Source organism: Spermophilus citellus (assembly GCF_964194105.1).
Source record: "Spermophilus citellus genome assembly, chromosome: 9".
NCBI lineage: Eukaryota > Metazoa > Chordata > Mammalia > Rodentia > Sciuridae > Spermophilus > Spermophilus citellus.
In genome coordinates, this window is record NC_138191.1 from 20,159,004 (window position 1) to 20,178,166 (window position 19,163).

The 19,163-nt window shown below is 32.4% G+C and overlaps 2 protein-coding genes across 4 annotated transcripts in view; one reads left to right on the forward strand and one right to left on the reverse strand.

Annotated features, from left to right (window-relative positions):
* SYCP1 (synaptonemal complex protein 1) overlaps window positions 1-19,163 on the reverse strand; it is a gene marked incomplete at its 3' end in the record, with an annotated part of 116,966 nt that overhangs the window by 52,995 nt on the left and 44,808 nt on the right. For all 3 annotated transcript variants that reach the window (XM_081308779.1, XM_081308781.1, XM_081308780.1), the window contains 4 exons: window positions 7,737-7,841; window positions 6,775-6,878; window positions 4,753-4,870; window positions 3,955-4,025 (listed from right to left, as the gene is read on the reverse strand). In XM_081308779.1, the coding sequence (XP_081164905.1) occupies window positions 3,955-4,025; window positions 4,753-4,870; window positions 6,775-6,878; window positions 7,737-7,841 (398 nt within the window). The remainder of the gene's footprint in view (window positions 1-3,954; window positions 4,026-4,752; window positions 4,871-6,774; window positions 6,879-7,736; window positions 7,842-19,163) is intronic.
* On the forward strand, window positions 2,174-2,419 carry LOC308657246 (mitotic-spindle organizing protein 1; the record flags this gene model as incomplete). Its single annotated transcript, XM_081308782.1, has 1 exon — window positions 2,174-2,419. The coding sequence occupies one exon, from the start codon at window positions 2,174-2,176 to the stop codon at window positions 2,417-2,419; it is 246 nt and encodes an 81-aa protein (XP_081164908.1).

Consider the following 19,163-nt stretch of genomic DNA (forward strand, 5'->3'; position numbering starts at 1 on the left):
GCATAAAGTATCTCTGAAAACATATACAAGAAAATAGTGATGATTCTGGAGAGGGAAACCAGATAGCAGGAAGACAATGAGTAAGAAACTTTTCCCATGTGCTTCTTTGTCCCTTTGAATTTCATACCATATACATGTATTATCCTTCCAAAAATACTTTAATTAAAAACCTGTCTGTTGCACATGAAAATAATGGTGCTTTTCTCAGTAGGATACTTAAAAGCTATTTTTCTAATTTAAGTCTCCCTTGTTATCACTAATATGTTGCGAGAAATAATTACTGTTTGTATAAAACAGCTGGCTTCCTGAAAACTGAATGTAGAATATTAACTCTAAGTGAGTGTTAAATTTATGATCAGTATATTCTTACTGTTGGAAAGTATATTTACATTTAGACTTCCATAAGTCCATATAGAAGATAGGCATGTTAAAAAGAAATTATCCAAATAACTTAAATTCTCTTTAAAAAGCATCCTTTCGGTTGGGAATATAGCTCAATTGCAGAGCATTTGCCTAGCATGTGTGAGGCCCTGAGTTCAATGCCCCGCATGGCAAAAATAAAATTTTTTGATTTAAAACTAAAATGTGGCCTTGCTTTGAAATGTGTGTTCAAACTGTATAGTGGCTTATCATAGATATTCAACCTATTAAGATATTCAACCTATAAATAACAGCTACTTCTGAACAAGAAAATTAAGCAAAAAGGACAAAAGCAATCATTTTATAGGTATAATAAAAGATGACTTTCCAAATCTGGAAAATAGTAACAAACTAACAATTAGTAAGCACTGACTATGTGCCAGTTACTACACTCAAATCTGTATTCATAATGCCTCATATAATCTTCAAACAATTCTATGAAGATAATATATTAGGTCTAAAGATTACAAATAATTTAAAATAAGAGCAAGTTTTAAAGACCACATTCTTTAACCAAAAGTAAAAAAACAAAACTTCAAAACAAGTACAAACAAAAGTTCCAAAATATCTGGAAATCACCTAGATTAACAATGAATTTAAAAGGAAACCTAAAATACAAAACCAGATTATTTAGAAAAAAAAATAAACATGGAAAGTGAGTATCGAACCCATATCATAAATTCACAGCTGTGTTTAGAAGTAAATGGCTTAAAGTATTTTTTATTATTTAAAAAAGAAAAATTAATATCAACATAAAAATTTTAAAAAGAACTAAAGAAAAGATTGATATTTGACTTCAGGCAGGCAAGAAATTTCTAAGTATAAAAGAAATGGCAAAAATAAGAAAATCAAATTTAACGTAAAATAAAAATGACAGATTTGAGAAAATATATGCTATAAATAAAATAGATTAATATTTTTAATGCTTAAATAAGTCCAAAAGAAAAGACCTCAAGCAGGATATGGTGATACATTCCTGTAATCCCTACTGGGGAGGTTAACACAGGTAAATCTCAAGTTCAAAGCCAGCCTTACCACAACTTAGACTGTCTCAAAATAAAAATTTAGATGGGTTAGGGATGAAGCTCAGCGGTAAAGCCTCTAGTACCAAAAAAAAAAAAAAAAAAAAAAAAAAAAAGGCCTCAAAAGATTAATGCGCAAAGGTATAAAAAGACAATTTCAAAAAGAAGAAATTCTAAGAAGCAAACCTGAAAAATTCCAAAGCTTATCCAAAAATTTAAAACTATAGGCCTGCGGTTGTGGCTCAGGAATAGAGTGCTCACCTACCGAGTGCAAGGCCCTGGCTTTGCTCCTCAGAACCACATAATAAATAGATAGATAGATAGATAGATAGATAAAGGTATTGTGTCTAACTACAACTAAAAAATAAAGAAAGTATTTTTAAAAAATTAAAACTACAAATCATAAATACAATGTGTTATTTTTATCTTTTAAATTATCAATAAGTTAGTAACAAAATCCAAAAACAAAACATTTTGGAATCAGCACTTTCATATGATTTTTGTTGTATTGCATCATTTACAACTAATAAAATATATTGTAAATCATTTTATTATCAAGTCATTTAAATCACTTCAATGACCTAATAAATTCTTCCACTTGAAATAAATTCTATCAAATTCAAAATCAAGGGGAAAAAAACCTACGTTTACTTCAGAACTAGCTATCATAGTGAAAAACTGGAAAATTTAGATACTCAAAAATGAAAACGGAGCCTCCCTCAGCCTCCGCCATGGCAAGTGGCAGTGGCGCCAGGTCGTCGGCAACCGCAGCGGCGAATTTGAATGCGGTGAGGGAAACCATGGACGTTCTGCTTGAGATTTCAAGAATTTTGAATACTGGCTTAGATATGGAAACATTGTCTATTTGTGTACGGCTTTGTGAACAAGGAATTAACCCAGAAGCTTTATCATCTGTTATTAAGGAACTCCGCAAGGCTACAGAAGCACTAAAGGCTGCTGAAAATATGACAAGCTGACTTTCTGGAGAGATCCTGGGGAGATACATCAAATTCCTCAAGAGAATTTGAAGATTGAATTTTAGTCAAGAATGTACAGTGAAATTACTGCATGCAGCAGTGTAGAAAAATTTTCCTTTTTTAAAAAAGAATTATAAAACCATAGCTTTATAAATCAGTGGAAAGTGGCTTACAGAGAGAACTATCAAATGTGTTTGCATCGCATCTTTTTTTTTAATGGCCCTAATGCTTTGGCATTGCTATGTTTATATTTATGTATTCCTTATTTATAGCTCTGATAGCTTTAATTTTCTAAGCAGTCTGTCTATCAGATGTGCACATCTGCTGTGCCTGCTGGAAGTATATGGAACCCATCAGTATTGATGTGTCGTAGTTATGACTTGTTGACATTTCTATTATAAACTTTAATTTTGAATTGTTTATGCATAATAACTGTTGATTTATGTTGTATCAGGCTAAGAGTTGTCAAGATTTTAGCCACCATGTAAGAATTTGTATTTAAATTCCCCATGTATACCAGAATCTTGTTTTTTAAAATGAGAACATAGAAAACATTTCTTGTAATCTTCTCTTTAACAAAGAATATTTAGTTTTTTAAACAGTTTTTGGGCAGTTAATAGTGTGAACTAGATCATTTTGTATTGATTGAAAAATAAAACTTCTAGAAACTTAGATTTTAAAAATAATAACAGTGCTTAGCTTAGTATTGTTTGTAGTTTGAGTCATTTACATCGAATATTAGTTGAGAATGTTTTTCTAAGTTTTATATTCTATAAAGGCCTAAAAATAATGTATAAAGTGAAACATAGCCAACATACAAAATTCCTTTTTACTTTTATTACATAAAAGTAATTGGAATTCTTATCTAATAAATATGATGTAGATATATAATAAGATAGGTAGTGTTTCAATGAATATGTAATATTATCTGAAGACATAAGGATTTCTAGTCATTAAATAAAAACTAATAAAATGTATTCCAGGAATTATAAATTTGCCTTTCTAAAATAAAAAAAAAAAGCTAAAGCTAAATAATATTATTAATCCACTGGATTAACTGGTGTATTAAAAATAGATGATTGTGAAAACACCTAGAAACATGAATAATATTAAATGGAAGAACCACAAATAAAATTGTATATCAATGATTACAAGCAAAGACCATTCTTTAATATAGAGTGGGCAAAAATATACCTATATTATAATAGCTGATGTGGTTATAAATAACTTTTAAAATTTCTTTCATATAAATTTTCTGGATTATGATTATTATACTTTCTTAAGTAAATATTAAAGAATTAGAAGGTTTATGATGCTTTAAAATTGACCTTCATCTAATTTTACTGTTTCAACACTAAATATAAAGGAGAAATTACAATTTTATTTTTAAGCAAGATTCCAAAACAGTAATTTTAGTCTAAATTTTGTATTTTATATAATATTCAACATAAGTTAAATTTAAATTAACCATAACAAGTTAACAGAAAATATCAAAATCTATTGCCAGATAAACAAGGTCAATTCATTAGTCTTGCCTTAATTGTGTTTCTGTTTCTTCCAGATTTTCTACTTGTTTCAGTATCCTTTCTTGTTGCTTTTTGCTACTCTAAAGAGATATCAACATTGTTTATATTATTTTGTTTCAACAAAACTAAAACTGAAATTAATATTTAAAACCTTTATCTGTAACTATAAAACTTATTCATATATAAAGCAAGAAAACGGGCTACTTAATTTGCACAGTTCCATACTACTTTTCCAGGCTTATACTAATTATTTTCCTAACAATCTCTATATCATAGTTAACAAAACTTTTATTTCCCAATGATACTTTGAGCCTCATATCATTTGTTCATATTGTTCTGGTCTGAAGAAATGTAATCTGTTGTCACTTACTGTACTCAGAATTCATCTTTTAAGGTCAGCAAGGCAGAAGTGATTGTGTAAATCTGAGAACACTTTGTCCCACCAACAACATAAATGATGTACTATGCTATTTTAAGTTATTTAAATATTTACTATTTTTCTATTGCCATAAACTCTTGAAATGCTATTTTATTCATCATAGTATCCTTCAGAGTCATCTATGACTTAATAATACTTATTGACTAATATAAGAATCTTAAGCTTAAAATTATGTTAACCTTATCTATAAGTAGCCTCTACATTCTGTGGCCCATTATCACCATCTCAGATTAATAAACACATTTTTCTTCTGAAACAAAGTATCCTATTTTTTAATCTGAAAGAATCTTCAGAGGTCATCTATCTAAAATCCCCCTAATTTTACAGGTAAGAAAACCAAGTTACCAGTACTTCCTTTTTCAACTCACATTAATATCTTCTTGCTGTTTCTTGATTTCTAGGGCCATATTACTTGTTTCTTGTGCTAGTTCTTTGTTCTCTAGTGAAAGCTTGTTGCAGCTTGCAGTTAATTCAGTATTCTTAAGCCTATTTTTAAAAAAATATTTCATACCAAAATACTTACATATGAAATTACATGATGATATGAAATTTAATTCAAAATAATCTTAGGAGAAAGAAGGGAGGGCTAGGAATATAAATAAAACAATATGGGCCATTAGTTAATAATTCCAGGAAGTGGGGTCTAAGTTCATCCTGATTTCATCACACTATTCCCTCTATTTTGTACATGTTTGAAATTTTTACATTTTGTTTTCAAAATGTCATAGTTTCCTTGGTTATTCCCTCATACTCTGATTTCCTCAAACATTTTCACAAACTCTGAAGGACACATTATTTTCTTCACGTAACTTTTTTATTTCTAATAATATGTCTCAGAAATTTCTTCAAACTTCTGATAATTTGATTATTTTTAATTAGATAACACTAGGTTTAACTTTTGTATAATACTAAACTGCTGTTATAAGGTTTCAAATATTCCACACTGCAAGACAAGACAATGTGGAATATTTGTTACTGGTTGCAGCCAGGATCAATTTTAAATGAGCACAGAATTGTGTGCTCTACCGAAGGATTTCAGGAGTACCTATTATCTTTTTCTACTTAATACTGAAATCCACTGAAGTGGAAATAAAATTTTTCCACTAAGCAATGAAAGACTGAAAAAGAAAATGAACCAAAGGGAATATAAATTTATACTAAAGTATTAACTAACCACTCCATTCATCAAAAGAGATTTGGGTTACTAAATGAATTTTACCCAATGCTCCTAAAACATACTGTTCAAAGGTAATCAGGGAATGGGAACCAACCAGGAAAGGAAAGGCTACTGCATAAACTATTTACTTCTTATTTTTATCTAGAGCTGAGAAGCAACCAAAAGATAAAAACAATGCTCAACAACAGAATGGCTACCTGAATTTATTTCTCTCGGTAATAATACAATAATTATTTCTCACACTTAATTTCCAAACTAACGTTCAATTAAATATATCTTATTTGGATAATGTAAGAAATAAATTTGCATGTTAACATTTTATCAATAAAACCTATGAAACAATTTAGGAAAAAAACCCAGCTACTTAGAAGTACAAATGTTATTTTGTCAAAAAAATAATACCTCCAAAAAGGTAATAGAGTTAATCCCTCTGTGTCTGTGGGTTCTGTATCCATGGAATCAACCAACTACAGAATGAAAATATACAGGAAGAAAAACTGCATCTCTATTAAACATACAGCCTTTTTTTCTTGGCATTGTTTCCCAAACCACACAATATAGCAACTATTTACATAGCATGTACATATGTATTAGGTATTATAAGTAATCTAGAGATGATTTAATATGTGTTATGTTATGCATGTTATGTGCAATTATTATGCTTTTTTATATATAAGGGACTTAAACATCTGCAGATTTTGGCATACTCAAGGATCTTAGAACCCATCTCCAAGAGAAAACTGCATACTGATTTTCTAAAGAGGTTTAACTTTGTTGTGTACTATTTTTATGTCAATAATTTATACTTCCTGCCGGGCGTGGAGGCGCACGCCTATAATCCCAACGGCAAAGGCAAGAGGATCACAAGTTCAAAAAGCCAGCCTCAGCAATTATGTGAGGTGCTAAGCAACTCAGTGAGACCCTGACTCTAATAAAATACAAAAAAAAAAAAAATAGGGCTAGGAATGTGACTCAGTGGTCGAGTGCCCCTGAGTTCAATCCCTGGTACAAAATAATAATAATAATAAAAATAACTTCCTTTAGCAATGAAACATTATTAGCAATAGTACACCATCTTGATCTTTCATTTGGAATAAAGTGCAACTTGAAATCCATTCATATAAATATTGAACATAATTTCCTAATTTATTATTTATTACCAGAAAGCTTAGCAATTGAATATTAAACTACATATAGATAATGGATAACATACTTCTCTTTCTCAAGCTCAGTTTTCAGATCTTTAACCTGTTTTACACAATGCTGTTCACTTGTTGCAATGGCAGTTAACTGTATTTTTAAATCATGTACTTCCTTCTGCAAAATAAACATACACACCCAAGGTAAATGTTTTTCCATTCAAAATATATGGTCACTCTAAGTAATCAAGTCTTATGTTTGGCAAAAAACATGTCAGCGTGTGCCAAATATTTTAAATTTAAGTAGATTAATGTGATAATCATTTTAATTTTAAAACAAATGAGCAATGACAAATGCAATGTAAATAAATTCTACCTTGATATTGTCAAGTTCAACCAGAAAAATTATATTTATATATTATAAAATATTTTGTCTGCTTTACTCTACCAAGTAATTAATTTCAATTAAAAAGTTATATTATTGATGAAAATGTTAATTAATAAAATCAGGTAGTATCTTAGAAATAAAGATGTTCTTAGTATTATAGACAGTTTTTTTTATAACATAATTTTGTTTATGGACTGGAAACATACTTTAAATTCTAAAACTATAATATGAGCACTATAAAATATATTACAATATAAGAATCTAACTTAATAAAGACAAAATTTCAAATATACCAGTTAAGAAATACTTAAGACACCAATCAATGTAATTGTTATAAGCCATAATATTATACACAGGTTTGGTATCTTAAATGTAAACCTTTGTTAAAATCACATTTGAATATTACACATAGAGAACTTTTAGATTATAATGTGGGAAAGAAAGGTAACTAAACTTTAAATTTATTTTTATTAATTTAAATTTTAATAGTCACATTAGTTACATTTTAAAAGTTAATGGGAATGCATATTTTTAAAAAGAAGCTTATGAAGAAATTTTTTTACAGAGTGAATAGTTTAAATATAATATATTTGCAAATCTGTATTCTTTTAATATAATATTTGAAACAAAAATTTATCCTTAACAAACCTCTCTGGTCTGTAAAAGACCAGTTAGTTCTTGCTCTTTTACTTTCAATTCTTCAGCAATCTTCTCGACTTGTTTTTTTTCATCTAAAAGTTTTTGGTTTTCTGCCTATTTAAAAATATAAACAAGTCATTAGAGTCAAACTGCACACATATTCAAAATAATTAAGCTGACAGACTTGTAGAGAGAACTATAACTTTCCTGTGACTAAAATTCTTTAAAAGAGAAAAAAAAGTCATTATTGAGTATACTCAAAAATAAAATATGATGACAGAGGATTTAATTGACAGAGCCCTGTAACAAAAGGCACAGAATTTCAATTTAAAAATCACACAAGCCAGGTGCAGTGGCACATGCCTGCAATACCAGACTCTTAGGAGGCTGAAGCAGAAAGATTCTAAGTTTGAGGTCAGAATCAGCAAATTAAGAAGACCCTAAGCCACTTAAGGAGAACCTGTCTCAAAATGAAAGACAAAAAGGGCTGGGAGTGTAATCCAGCGATAAAGTGCCCCTAGATACAATACTCAGTACTCCCTCCCCCAACAAAAACTTTATACAAATAATCGAATTCAAACCTTATCTATGCATAAATCACTGCAACTTTATAAATCACTGCAACTTTATTAGCAAGTAGCTAATCATTCACTATTCTACCAATCTTATTTGTCCTTACACTGTACTAAAATGTGCTTCCCTGTAATTTTTATGCAATAGTTACTGTTCTTCCTTCCATAATCATTATAGAAATCTGATTCCTCTTTCACATAATCACTGATGAATATTTAAAAATAGTTATCACCCTAAGTTTTCCTCTTAAGTATTCTAAAATCTCTAGTTATTATCATTTTTCCTATGAATCTTCAGATGGGCTCACTTTATCAACTATACTGTTTTATGTAAAGGATCAAGAACTTAACTCAAATGAGCTAAACAACTAAACAAACACTTCTCAAAAGAAAATGTACATATTGTCAATGAATACATGAAAAGATGCTCAATCTCACTAATCATGGAAATGTAACCCAAAATGAAATCATTATACCAATGAGATATTATTTCACACCAGCTGAAAGGAGTAGAATACAAATAATAAGGCTGGGGTTGTGGCTAAGAAGCACTGGGTTCAATCCTCAGCACTACATAAAAATAAATAAATAAAATAAAGGTTTGAAAAAATACAAATAATAACAAATACTGGAGAGAATGCCCCCAAAAAAGGTCAGGGAGACTCTTATATGGTATTTGTGGGAATAAAAATTAGAATTGCCTTTATGAAAAGCACTATAGACACTCCTCAAAAAATTAAAAACAGAACTACCATACAATTCATTAATGCCACTACTGCGTATATATCCAAAGGAGATGAAATCATTATACCAAAAAATACTTGCACTCCCATGTTTATTACTGCCCTATTCATAATGGCTAAAATATAGAATCGACCCAGATGACTTTCAGTGGATAAATGGATAAAGAAAATGTGATATATACATAGAGGAATATTATTCAGTCATAAAAAAACTAAATTCTATCACTTGCATCAATATGGATGGAACTGGAGGCCATTATGTTAAGTGAAATAAACAAGACACAGATAAACAAAAAGGAAAAAAAATTCACCAAATGAGTTTAAGAGCATGATGGAGGTTATAAAAAACAATGATTTTTAATATCAGAACAAGAAAAAGATTCCAATCTAAAGAACATAGAGAAAAAACATATTTAAAGAAAATAACGAACACCTCAAGAACCTGTGGAACAATATGAAAAGATCAAACAGATGTATAATGGCAATCCCAGGAAGAGAAAGGGGACAGAAAATCTATATATATTTGAAGAAAGAATAGCCAAAATTTCCTATATTTGAAGAAAATTAAAATTTTACAGATTTATGAAGTGCAGTGAATCTTAAACAGAAAAATTCAACCTCACTCATGTACTGCTTAAAAAACAAAGTTATAACAAAGGGAGATCAGCAGAATAGAGGAAAGGGATCAGGAGAGAAAGAAGGGGGTAGGAGGGAGAAAATACAGGGGAGTGGTATTAGCCAAAACATATTGTTGTATTGTGTGATGGATGAATAGGTAACAACAAATCCCACCATTATATATGATAATGCACCAATTTTAAAATATTGAGAAAAAAAGGTTAAGGAAAAAATCTAGACAATATGTTTGTGGATTTCTAATTGGAAAACATGCAGGATAGAAGACAATAAAACATCACCTTCAAGGTGGTGAAAGAAAAAAACTGTAAACCCACAATTCCAAAGGTAGCAAAAATATCCTTATGAATAAACTAAACAAATGACATATTCAGAATGGAAAACTGATGAGAGAATGTGTCACCAGGAGAAATGCACTACAAGGAATACTAAAGGAAGTGTTTTAGGAAGAAAAAAACATTACAGGTAAATTTGACTCTTCAGGAACAAATGAAGAATATTAAAAATGATAAATATCAGAATAAATTAAAAAGACATTTGTTCCTCTTAAGTTCTTTTAAAAACACAGGACGGTTTAAAACAATATTAACACTGTCTTGTGAGGATGTAAATACATACATGTAGGTATCATATATATAACACTGCCAGTAAAAAGAGCAAGGTGGTAAAGGGAGGGGTGTGTGTGTGTGTGTGTGTGTGTGTGTGTGTGTGTGTGTCTCTGAGGGAGGGAGGGGGAGGGGAGAGGGAGGAGACACACATTTAGTCAAAAGTTTCAACATTTTACATGAAGTGTTACAATATTAACTCAAGGTAGCCAAAGCTATGGATACATCATAAATCCTAGAGCACTGGTGATACAGGGCATCCCTGTCTTGTTCCAGATTTTAGAGGGAATGCCTTCAATTTTTCTCCATTCAGAATGATGCTAGCCTGAGGCTTAGCATAGATTGCTTTTACAATGTTGAGGTATATTCCTGTTATCCCTAGTTTTTCTACAGTTTTGAACATAAAGGGATGCTGTACTTTGTCGAATGCTTTTTCCGCATCTATCGAGATGATCATATGGTTCTTATTTTTAAGTCTATTGATGTGGTGAATAACATTTATTGATTTCCGTATATTGAACCAGCCTTGCATCCCAGGGATGAATCCTACTTGATCATGGTGCACAATTTTTTTGATATGTTTTTGAATCCGATTCGCCAGAATTTTATTGAGGATTTTTGCATCTAGGTTCATTAGAGATATTGGTCTGTAGTTTTCTTTCTTTGTAGTTTTCTTTCTTTGAAGTGTCTTTGTCTGGTTTAGGAATCAGGGTGATGTTGGCCTCGTAGAATGAATTTGGAAGTTCTCCCTCTTTTTCTATTTCCTGAAATAGCTTGAAAAGTATTGGTATTAGTTCCTCTTTAAAGGTTTTGTAAAACTCTGCCGTATACCCATCCGGTCCTTCTGTTCAACATAGTTCTCGAAACACTGGCCAGAGCAATTAGACAGACGAAAGAAATTAAAGGCATAAAAACAGGAAAAGAAGAACTTAAATTATCACTATTTGCAGATGACATGATTCTATACCTAGCAGACCCAAAAAGGGTCTACAAAGAAACTATTAGAGCTAATAAATGAATTCAGCAAAGTGGCAGGATATAAAATCAACACGCATAAATCAAAGGCATTCCTGTATATCAGCAACAAATCCTCTGAAATGGAAATGAGGACAACCACTCCATTCACAATATCCTCAAAAAAAAAATAAAATACTTGGGAATCAACCTCACAAAAGAGGTGAAAGACTTATACAATGAAAACTACAGAACCCTAAAGAGAGAAAAAGAAGATCTTAGAAGATGGAAAAATATACCCTGTTCATGGATAGGCAGAACTAACATCATCAAAATGGCGATATTACCAAAAGTTCTCTATAGGTTTAATGCAATGCCAATCAAAATCCCAACGGCATTTCTTGTAGAAATAGAGAAAGCAATCATGAAATTCATATGGAAAAATAAAAGACCCAGAATAGCAAAAACAATGCTAAGCAGGAAGTGTGAATCAGGCGGTATAGTGATACCAGACTTCAAACTATACTACAGAGCAATAGTAACAAAAACAGCATGGTACTGGTACCAAAACAGGCGGGTGGACCAATGGTACAGAATAGAGGACACAGAAACCAATCCACAAAACTACAACTATCTTATATTTGATAAAGGGGCTAAAAGCATGCAATGGAGGAAGGATAGCATCTTCAACAAATGGTGCTGGGAAAACTGGAAATCCATATGCAACAAAATGAAACTGAATCCCTTTCTCTCACCTTGCACAAAAGTTAACTCAAAATGGATCAAGGAGCTTGATATCAAATCAGAGACACGGCATCTGATAGAAGAAAAAGTTGACTACGATCTACATACTGTGGGGTCGGGCTCCAAATTCCTCAATAGGACACCCATAGCACAAGAGTTAATAACTAGAATCAACAAATGGGACTTACTCAAACTGAAAAGTTTTTTCTCAGCAAAAGAAACAATAAGAGAGGTAAATAGGGAGCCTACATCCTGGGAACAAATCTTTACTCCTCACACTTCAGATAGAGCCCTAATATCCAGAGTATACAAAGAACTCAAAAAATTAAACAATAAGATAACAAATAACCCAATCAACAAATGGACCAAGGACCTGAACAGACACTTCTCAGAGGAGGACATACAATCAATCAACAAGTACATGAAAAAATGCTCACCATCGCTAGCAGTCAGAAAAAATGCAAATGAAAAACACCCTAAGATACCATCTCACTCCAGTAAGATTGGCAGCCATTATGAAGTCAAACAACAACAAGTGCTGGCGAGGATGTGGGGAAAAGGGTACACTTGTACATTGTTGGTGGGACTGCAAATTGGTGCAGCCAATTTGGAAAGCAGTATGGAGATTTCTTGGAAAGCTGGGAATGGAACCACCATTTGACCCAGCTATTCCCCTTCTCGGTCTATTCCCTAAAGACCTAAAAAGAGCATGCTACAGGGACACTGCTACATCGATGTTCATAGCAGCACAATTCACAATAGCAAGACTGTGGAACCAACCTAGATGCCCTTCAATAGATGAATGGATAAAAAAAAATGTGGCATTTATACACAATGGAGTATTACCCTGCATTAAAAAATGACAAAATCATAGAATTTGGAGGGAAATGGATGGCATTAGAGCAGATTATGCTAAGTGAAGCTAGCCAATCCCTAAAAAACAAATGCCAAATGTCTTCTTTGATATAAGGAGAGTAACTAAGAACAGAGTAGAAGAGCATGAGAAGAAGATTAACATTAAACAGGGATGAGAGGTGGGAGGGAAAGGGAGGGAAAGGGAGAGAGAAGGGAAATTGCATGGAAATGGAAGGAGACCCTCAGGGTTATACAAAATTACATACAAGAGGAAGTGAGGGGAAAGGGAAAAATAATACAAGGGGGAGAAATGAATTACAGTAGAGGGGGTAGAGAGAGGGGAGGGGAGGGGACGGGAGGGGGGATAGTAGAGGATAGGAAAGGCAGCAGAATACAACAGACACTAGTATGGCAATATGTAAATCAGTGGAAGTGTAACTGATGTGATTCTGCAATCTGTATACGGGGTAAAAATGGGAGTTCATAACCCACTTGAATCAAAGTGTGAAATATGATATATCAAGAACTATTTAATGTTTTGAACAACCAACAATAAAAAAAAGAAAAAAATAATTCCTAGAGCAACCACAGAAATAAATGCAAAAAGGTATAGATAAAATACTGATAAATAAAAATAGAATGCCAAAAAATATTCAAATAGCCCAAAAGAAGGGAGAAATTTTAAAACACAACAAATAGAAACTTTAAAATACTGGAAAGAAAAGAAACAAATAGAAAGCAGATTTATAAGTGATGAATATAATCAGACCAAGTCAACATGTGAATTACAATTTTAAAATATAGTATTAGTCTAATATCTCCAATTAGCAGAGACTGTCAGAGTGTACAAAAAAGGAAGACCCAATTATATATAGGCAACAGATATAAAGATATAAAGATATGTTCAAATATAAAGACTAAGATGGGGGGAAAAGACTAAAACAGGTTGAAAAATGAAAAGTATGAACAATAAGCATGAGAAACATGGAGTGGCTATTACAATATCAGTTAAAATATACTTAAATACAACTAATGTCTTTAAGACAATTATCAGAAATAAAGAGAACATTAATAATAATCAATAGATCCATTCATTAGAATATAATAGTTTTATCAAGTGTGAGGCATATAGCAGAAATTTAAAATACCTACAGTGATCACTGACAGAATTAAAAAGAGAGAAGTGGCAGAGCGCTTGCCTAGCATGTGTGAAGCACTGGGTTTGATTCTCAGTACCACATATAAATAAATAAAATAAAGGTCCAAAAAAAATTTTAAAGAGAAACAGACAATTCCAAAACTATAAGATTTTTATCCCACTATCAATAAATAATATAATTGAATCCAAAATATCAATTAAAAACACATAGATTTCCCGGGCACAGTGGCACAAGCCTGTAATCCCAACAGCTCTGGAGTCTGAGGCAGAAGGATCATGAGTTCAAAGCCAGCCTCAGTAACTTTGCAAAGCCCTAAGAAACTCTGTGAGACCCTGTATCTAAATAAATAAATAAATATATATATATATATATATATATATATATCTAAAAGCCTGGGAATATTGCCCAGCGGTTAGGGCCCCTGGGTTCAATCCCTGGTACAAAAATAAATTTTATATATATATATATATATATATATATATATATATATATATATATACATATATATATATATATATATATATATATATAAAAATAAAAAACCAACTGGATCTAATATCTTATAGAACACTCAACAATAGCAGAGTACACATTCTTTTCAGATGCACATGGAATATTAACTAAGATATGCAATATCCTTGGTTTATAAAACAAACCTATACCTTATCAAATAAAAAAAATAAATTGAAGTACATTTCTCACCATAATGAAGTCAGACTAGAAAGTAATAATAAAAGTAAAACAGGAAAATAAATAGGTGGAAATTCAGCAAAAAAATTCTCAACAATCACAAGGTCAAGGAAGAAATCCTAAGAAAAATTTAAAAATATTTTAACATAAATGAAAATGAAATAATGAAAATAATATACCAAAATTTGTGCTAAGAAGCTAAAGAGGTGATTAGAGGACATTTACAGTAGTAAAATGCTTATAAAAGAGTTCCAAAACCATAATATAAGCTTCTGCCTTAAGAAACTAGAAAAAAGAGCTGGGCGTGGTGGCATATACCTGTAATCCCAGTAGCTCAGAAGGCTGAGGCAGGAGGATCCAGAGTTCAAAGCCAGCCTCAGCAACTTAGCAAGACCCTGCCTCAAAAAAACAAAAAGGGCTGGGGATGTAGTTTAGTCGTTAAGCAACCTTGGGTTCAATCACTGGTGGGGAAAAAATGAACCTAGAAAAGGAGCAAAATAAACCCAAAACAAGAAGAAAATAATAAAGAGTAGAACTCAATCATATTGAAAACAGAAAAACAAGATGAAAAAACGAAACAAAAAGTGGGCTATTTGTAAAGATCAATAAAATGAATAAACCTCTGGCAAGACTGACAAAAAGACACAAATAATCAATATCACAAAAGGAAGGATAATGCTCCACAGACATTCAAGGATAACAGGGAATGCTACAAATAACTCTATCCACAAAAATTTAACAAAACTTGGAGTAAATGGACTAATTGCTTAAAAAACAAACACTTTCAAAATCATTCAAAACAAAACAGGTAAAAAAGTTGAATTAGAATAGTTAAAACAATCTTAAATTGGAAAAATCACACCATCCAATTTTAAAACTTAATGGATACGCAAGTATGTCAAGGACATTACGAGAGAGTCCAGAAAGAGACTCACATAAATATAACCAAATGATTTTTTTTTTTTACAAATACAAAAGTAATTTAATGGAGAAAGAAAAGTATTTTCAACAAACAGAAACATCACCCTAAACTGGGCACAGTGGCACACACCTGTAATCCCAGCAACTCAGGAGGCTGAGGCAGGAGGATCAAAAGTTCAAAGCCAGCCTCAGCAACTTAGAGAGGCCCTAACCAACTTAGAAGAGACCCTGTCTCAAAATTAAAAATAGGGCTGGGGATGTGGTTCAGTGGTTAAGCACCAATGAATTCAATCATCACCCTATTGAAATATACCTCTTTGAAATTAAAAGCAGTTTCCTGATAACTACTTTCTGCATCCTGTACTTCCTCATGCAGAGGATAGACACTAAGGAAATTAAGACTGACATATTCACTGGCTAAGTACAGCCTAGCTAAATCTAAGAATGTATAATACCTGCCTTTTGTTTCTATAAACTGTAACCATTTCTGTAGGGCTGGTGGAGAAGCAATGTAGCTGCTTCTCCCCAGTTTGATCGAACTGCATAAAATTATTTTTCACTTTGTTTACTTCTTTATGTGGGCAACTGGCCAAATCTGGCCAGCCAGATCAAGGTAGGGTCCCTGACTTGGCTGTCAGTAATAGAATGGCAACTCTTAACAGGACTATAATGCTGCCTGTGGCCAAAAGCTGGAGGAGGGGAGGGAACTAGTAAGGAATATCCCTGCAGGTATAGAACTTAATTTTGCTTTAGGACTTCCCTTTCTTTCCCTTTAACCAATGTTGGCTGCTCTTTGCAGCTTTTATGGAATGGAAAAATTATTTTTTAGGACTCTGGGCCCAAAGTTTGGATGTCCCCCTCATCTCACTAGCAATGTATCTGTGTCCTTCCTTTCCTGTCATCTGGTGCTTTTCAGCCAATTAGGGATTTCTCAAAATCCAATCTAGAGTTCTTTTTTAATATTTTTAGTTGTAGGTGGACACAAAACCTTTATTTTATTTATTTTTATGTGGTGCTGAGGATCAAATCCAGTGCCTCACATGTGTAAGGCAAGTGCTCTACCACTGAGCCACAATCCCAGCTCCCTGGAGTTCTTTCTTGAACTGTTTGACAGGAAAATTTGGCCTTGTCTTTGACAAGCGTTTTTTTGATGGTGTCAATTTGTTTATTTGGAAGAGATACCAAGAGGAGTAGTGGGGCATGGTGGTGCACACCTTTAATTCCAATGGCACTGGAGGCTGAGGCAAGAGGACTGTGAGTTCAAAGCCAGCCTCAGCAAAAGTTAAGGTGCTAGGGCTGGAAGTGTGGTTCAGTGGTAGAGAGCTCTTCCCTCACATGCAGGAGGCACTGGGTTCAATCCTCAGCACCACATAAAAATAAAGGTATTGTGTCTGTATACAACTAAAAAATATACTTTTTTAAAAAAAGGTGCTAAGCAACTCAGTGAGACCTTGTCTCTAAGTAAAATACAAATAGAGCTGGGAATGTGGCTCAGTGGTTGAGTGCTCCTAGGTTCAATCCCCAGTACCAAAAAAAAAAAAAAAAAAAAAAAAAAAAAAAAGGAGTAGATCTCTAGGATGTGCATTTGAAAAATCTTTGTTGTGAAAATGAAAAGCACTAATTCTATCTCAGTGTTTCTTAGAGAAGTTTTAATTACAGCATGGCCTATCTATCTGAATATGCACTTTTATTTAATGCAACTATTTTATATCTTTGATAACTTGAAAACTGGCTTAACAGGCTGAACTCCATGGCTACAGCAACATTTATCTACTAAAATAGGGAATTCCATTTTAGAAGAACATACTCATTTGCAGGTTGGAAAGGACTACAGGCAGCTCATCCTGAAAGGTGCAAGTAAGGGTATAGTCACCCCTACACCTTGAGCTACCCAGCTCAGCTTTTGGTGTTTGAGGCCCTCCAAGCCTCAAACAATACCTAAGAAGGTATTTCTTGATCTAAGAAACACTGACTCAATGGGAAGATTTGCTAAAAGCCAACATTTTATTGACCCAACATTTCCCAAGCACTACTCTTGCTTCAGTCATCAGATGAGCCTTGTTAGTCAGCTGTGACCAAAATACCAGACAAGAACAACTTAAAGGAGGGAAAGTTTATTTTGGTCTCTAAGTTTCAGAGGTCTCAATCCCCAGTCAGCTACTCCATTGCTTTGGGCCTAAGGTAGAAGGCAGAACATCATGATCAAAGGGCATGGTAAAGGAAGCTGCTCAGAACATGGCAGACAGGGAATAGAGAGGGAGGAAAGGGCCAGAAACAGGTGTAGTCAAAGGCCACACTCCCAGTGACCTAATTCCTCCATCCATGCTCCACCTGCATACAACTGATCACCAGGAGTCCATTCAGCTATTAACAGATTAATCCTGCAAACAGAATAATCCACTGATGAGATCGGAGAAGTAATCATTACTTAAAAGCCCCACCTCTGATTTGCTGTACTGGGGATCATGAATTTGAAAGGTGAGCATTTCAGGGGACATTTCATCTCCAAATCATAATAAGCCTCTATGAAAAAAAATAACAATATTTAATCCATAATTGCTTTGAGTTCATACTTTTTTCCTCTAGTAAATTCACATTTTGATTCTGTGCCTTTAAATGATATATACTTTGTTCTGTTTTGTCTGATTAAAGCTTTTAATTTTCTCTACCTACCCTCCTTCCCATCCCCCATAAGAAAAACTGGTTATTCAAGGTTTGCTAGCCCCAACTATCTTCGAAAATGCAAACTTAAATTTACAGACTGCTTAGGGCATATCAGTTTGACTTTTTAAAACTACCAACAATAAATCTGAGCTTTAAACTTTTCTTGTGTTCATGTATGTTTATATGCTTATATATGACTCATTTGTATGGTATTAAACTGCCTTACAGATAAGCACGTAACTTAAAATCTGTTAAGTCAGCCTAAATGCCTTCTTATTCATATGGCTTGAGTAAATCTGTGATGAATATGTCAACTTGAACTTGTTAGTAATAAAGATGTCTTTAATATTTAGTAACTTTAAGGCCTGCTAATTACTTAGATAATTTTTTTTTTAAATGGCAAATGTTCATATTTTATTTCAAATTGGTTTGCTTATTACCCATTTCAACCATTAAGTGAAATGTTACTTATGGAAAATTTAAAATTATTTGAATTATTAACAATAAAGAAATCCAACTAATTAATAAGAATTAACCATGTCAAACGTTAGTATCCAAAAAATGGGATTTTGCACAATCATGTCAAATATAGTAGCCAATTTCAGTTTACTTTGTGACAATGAATATACAGTTGAATAGTGGAATATTTATCTCTAAGTATTTAAGAAAGATACATTATTAATGCTTTCTATGTCCATGGGTAATTTAAAGAGAGCTGTTAAAATGTGTTTATAGAGTGTTCTAATCAGCAAGGTGCTTGCAGAAAGTTACCAAATATTAAAGACATCTTAAAATGACCCTCCAAACTATTAAATGGATCATGTGCTACATGTGATTATCTAATCTAGTTTGCTTCAATTAAGTGTATAGAATATTTTTCACTAAAAAAAAA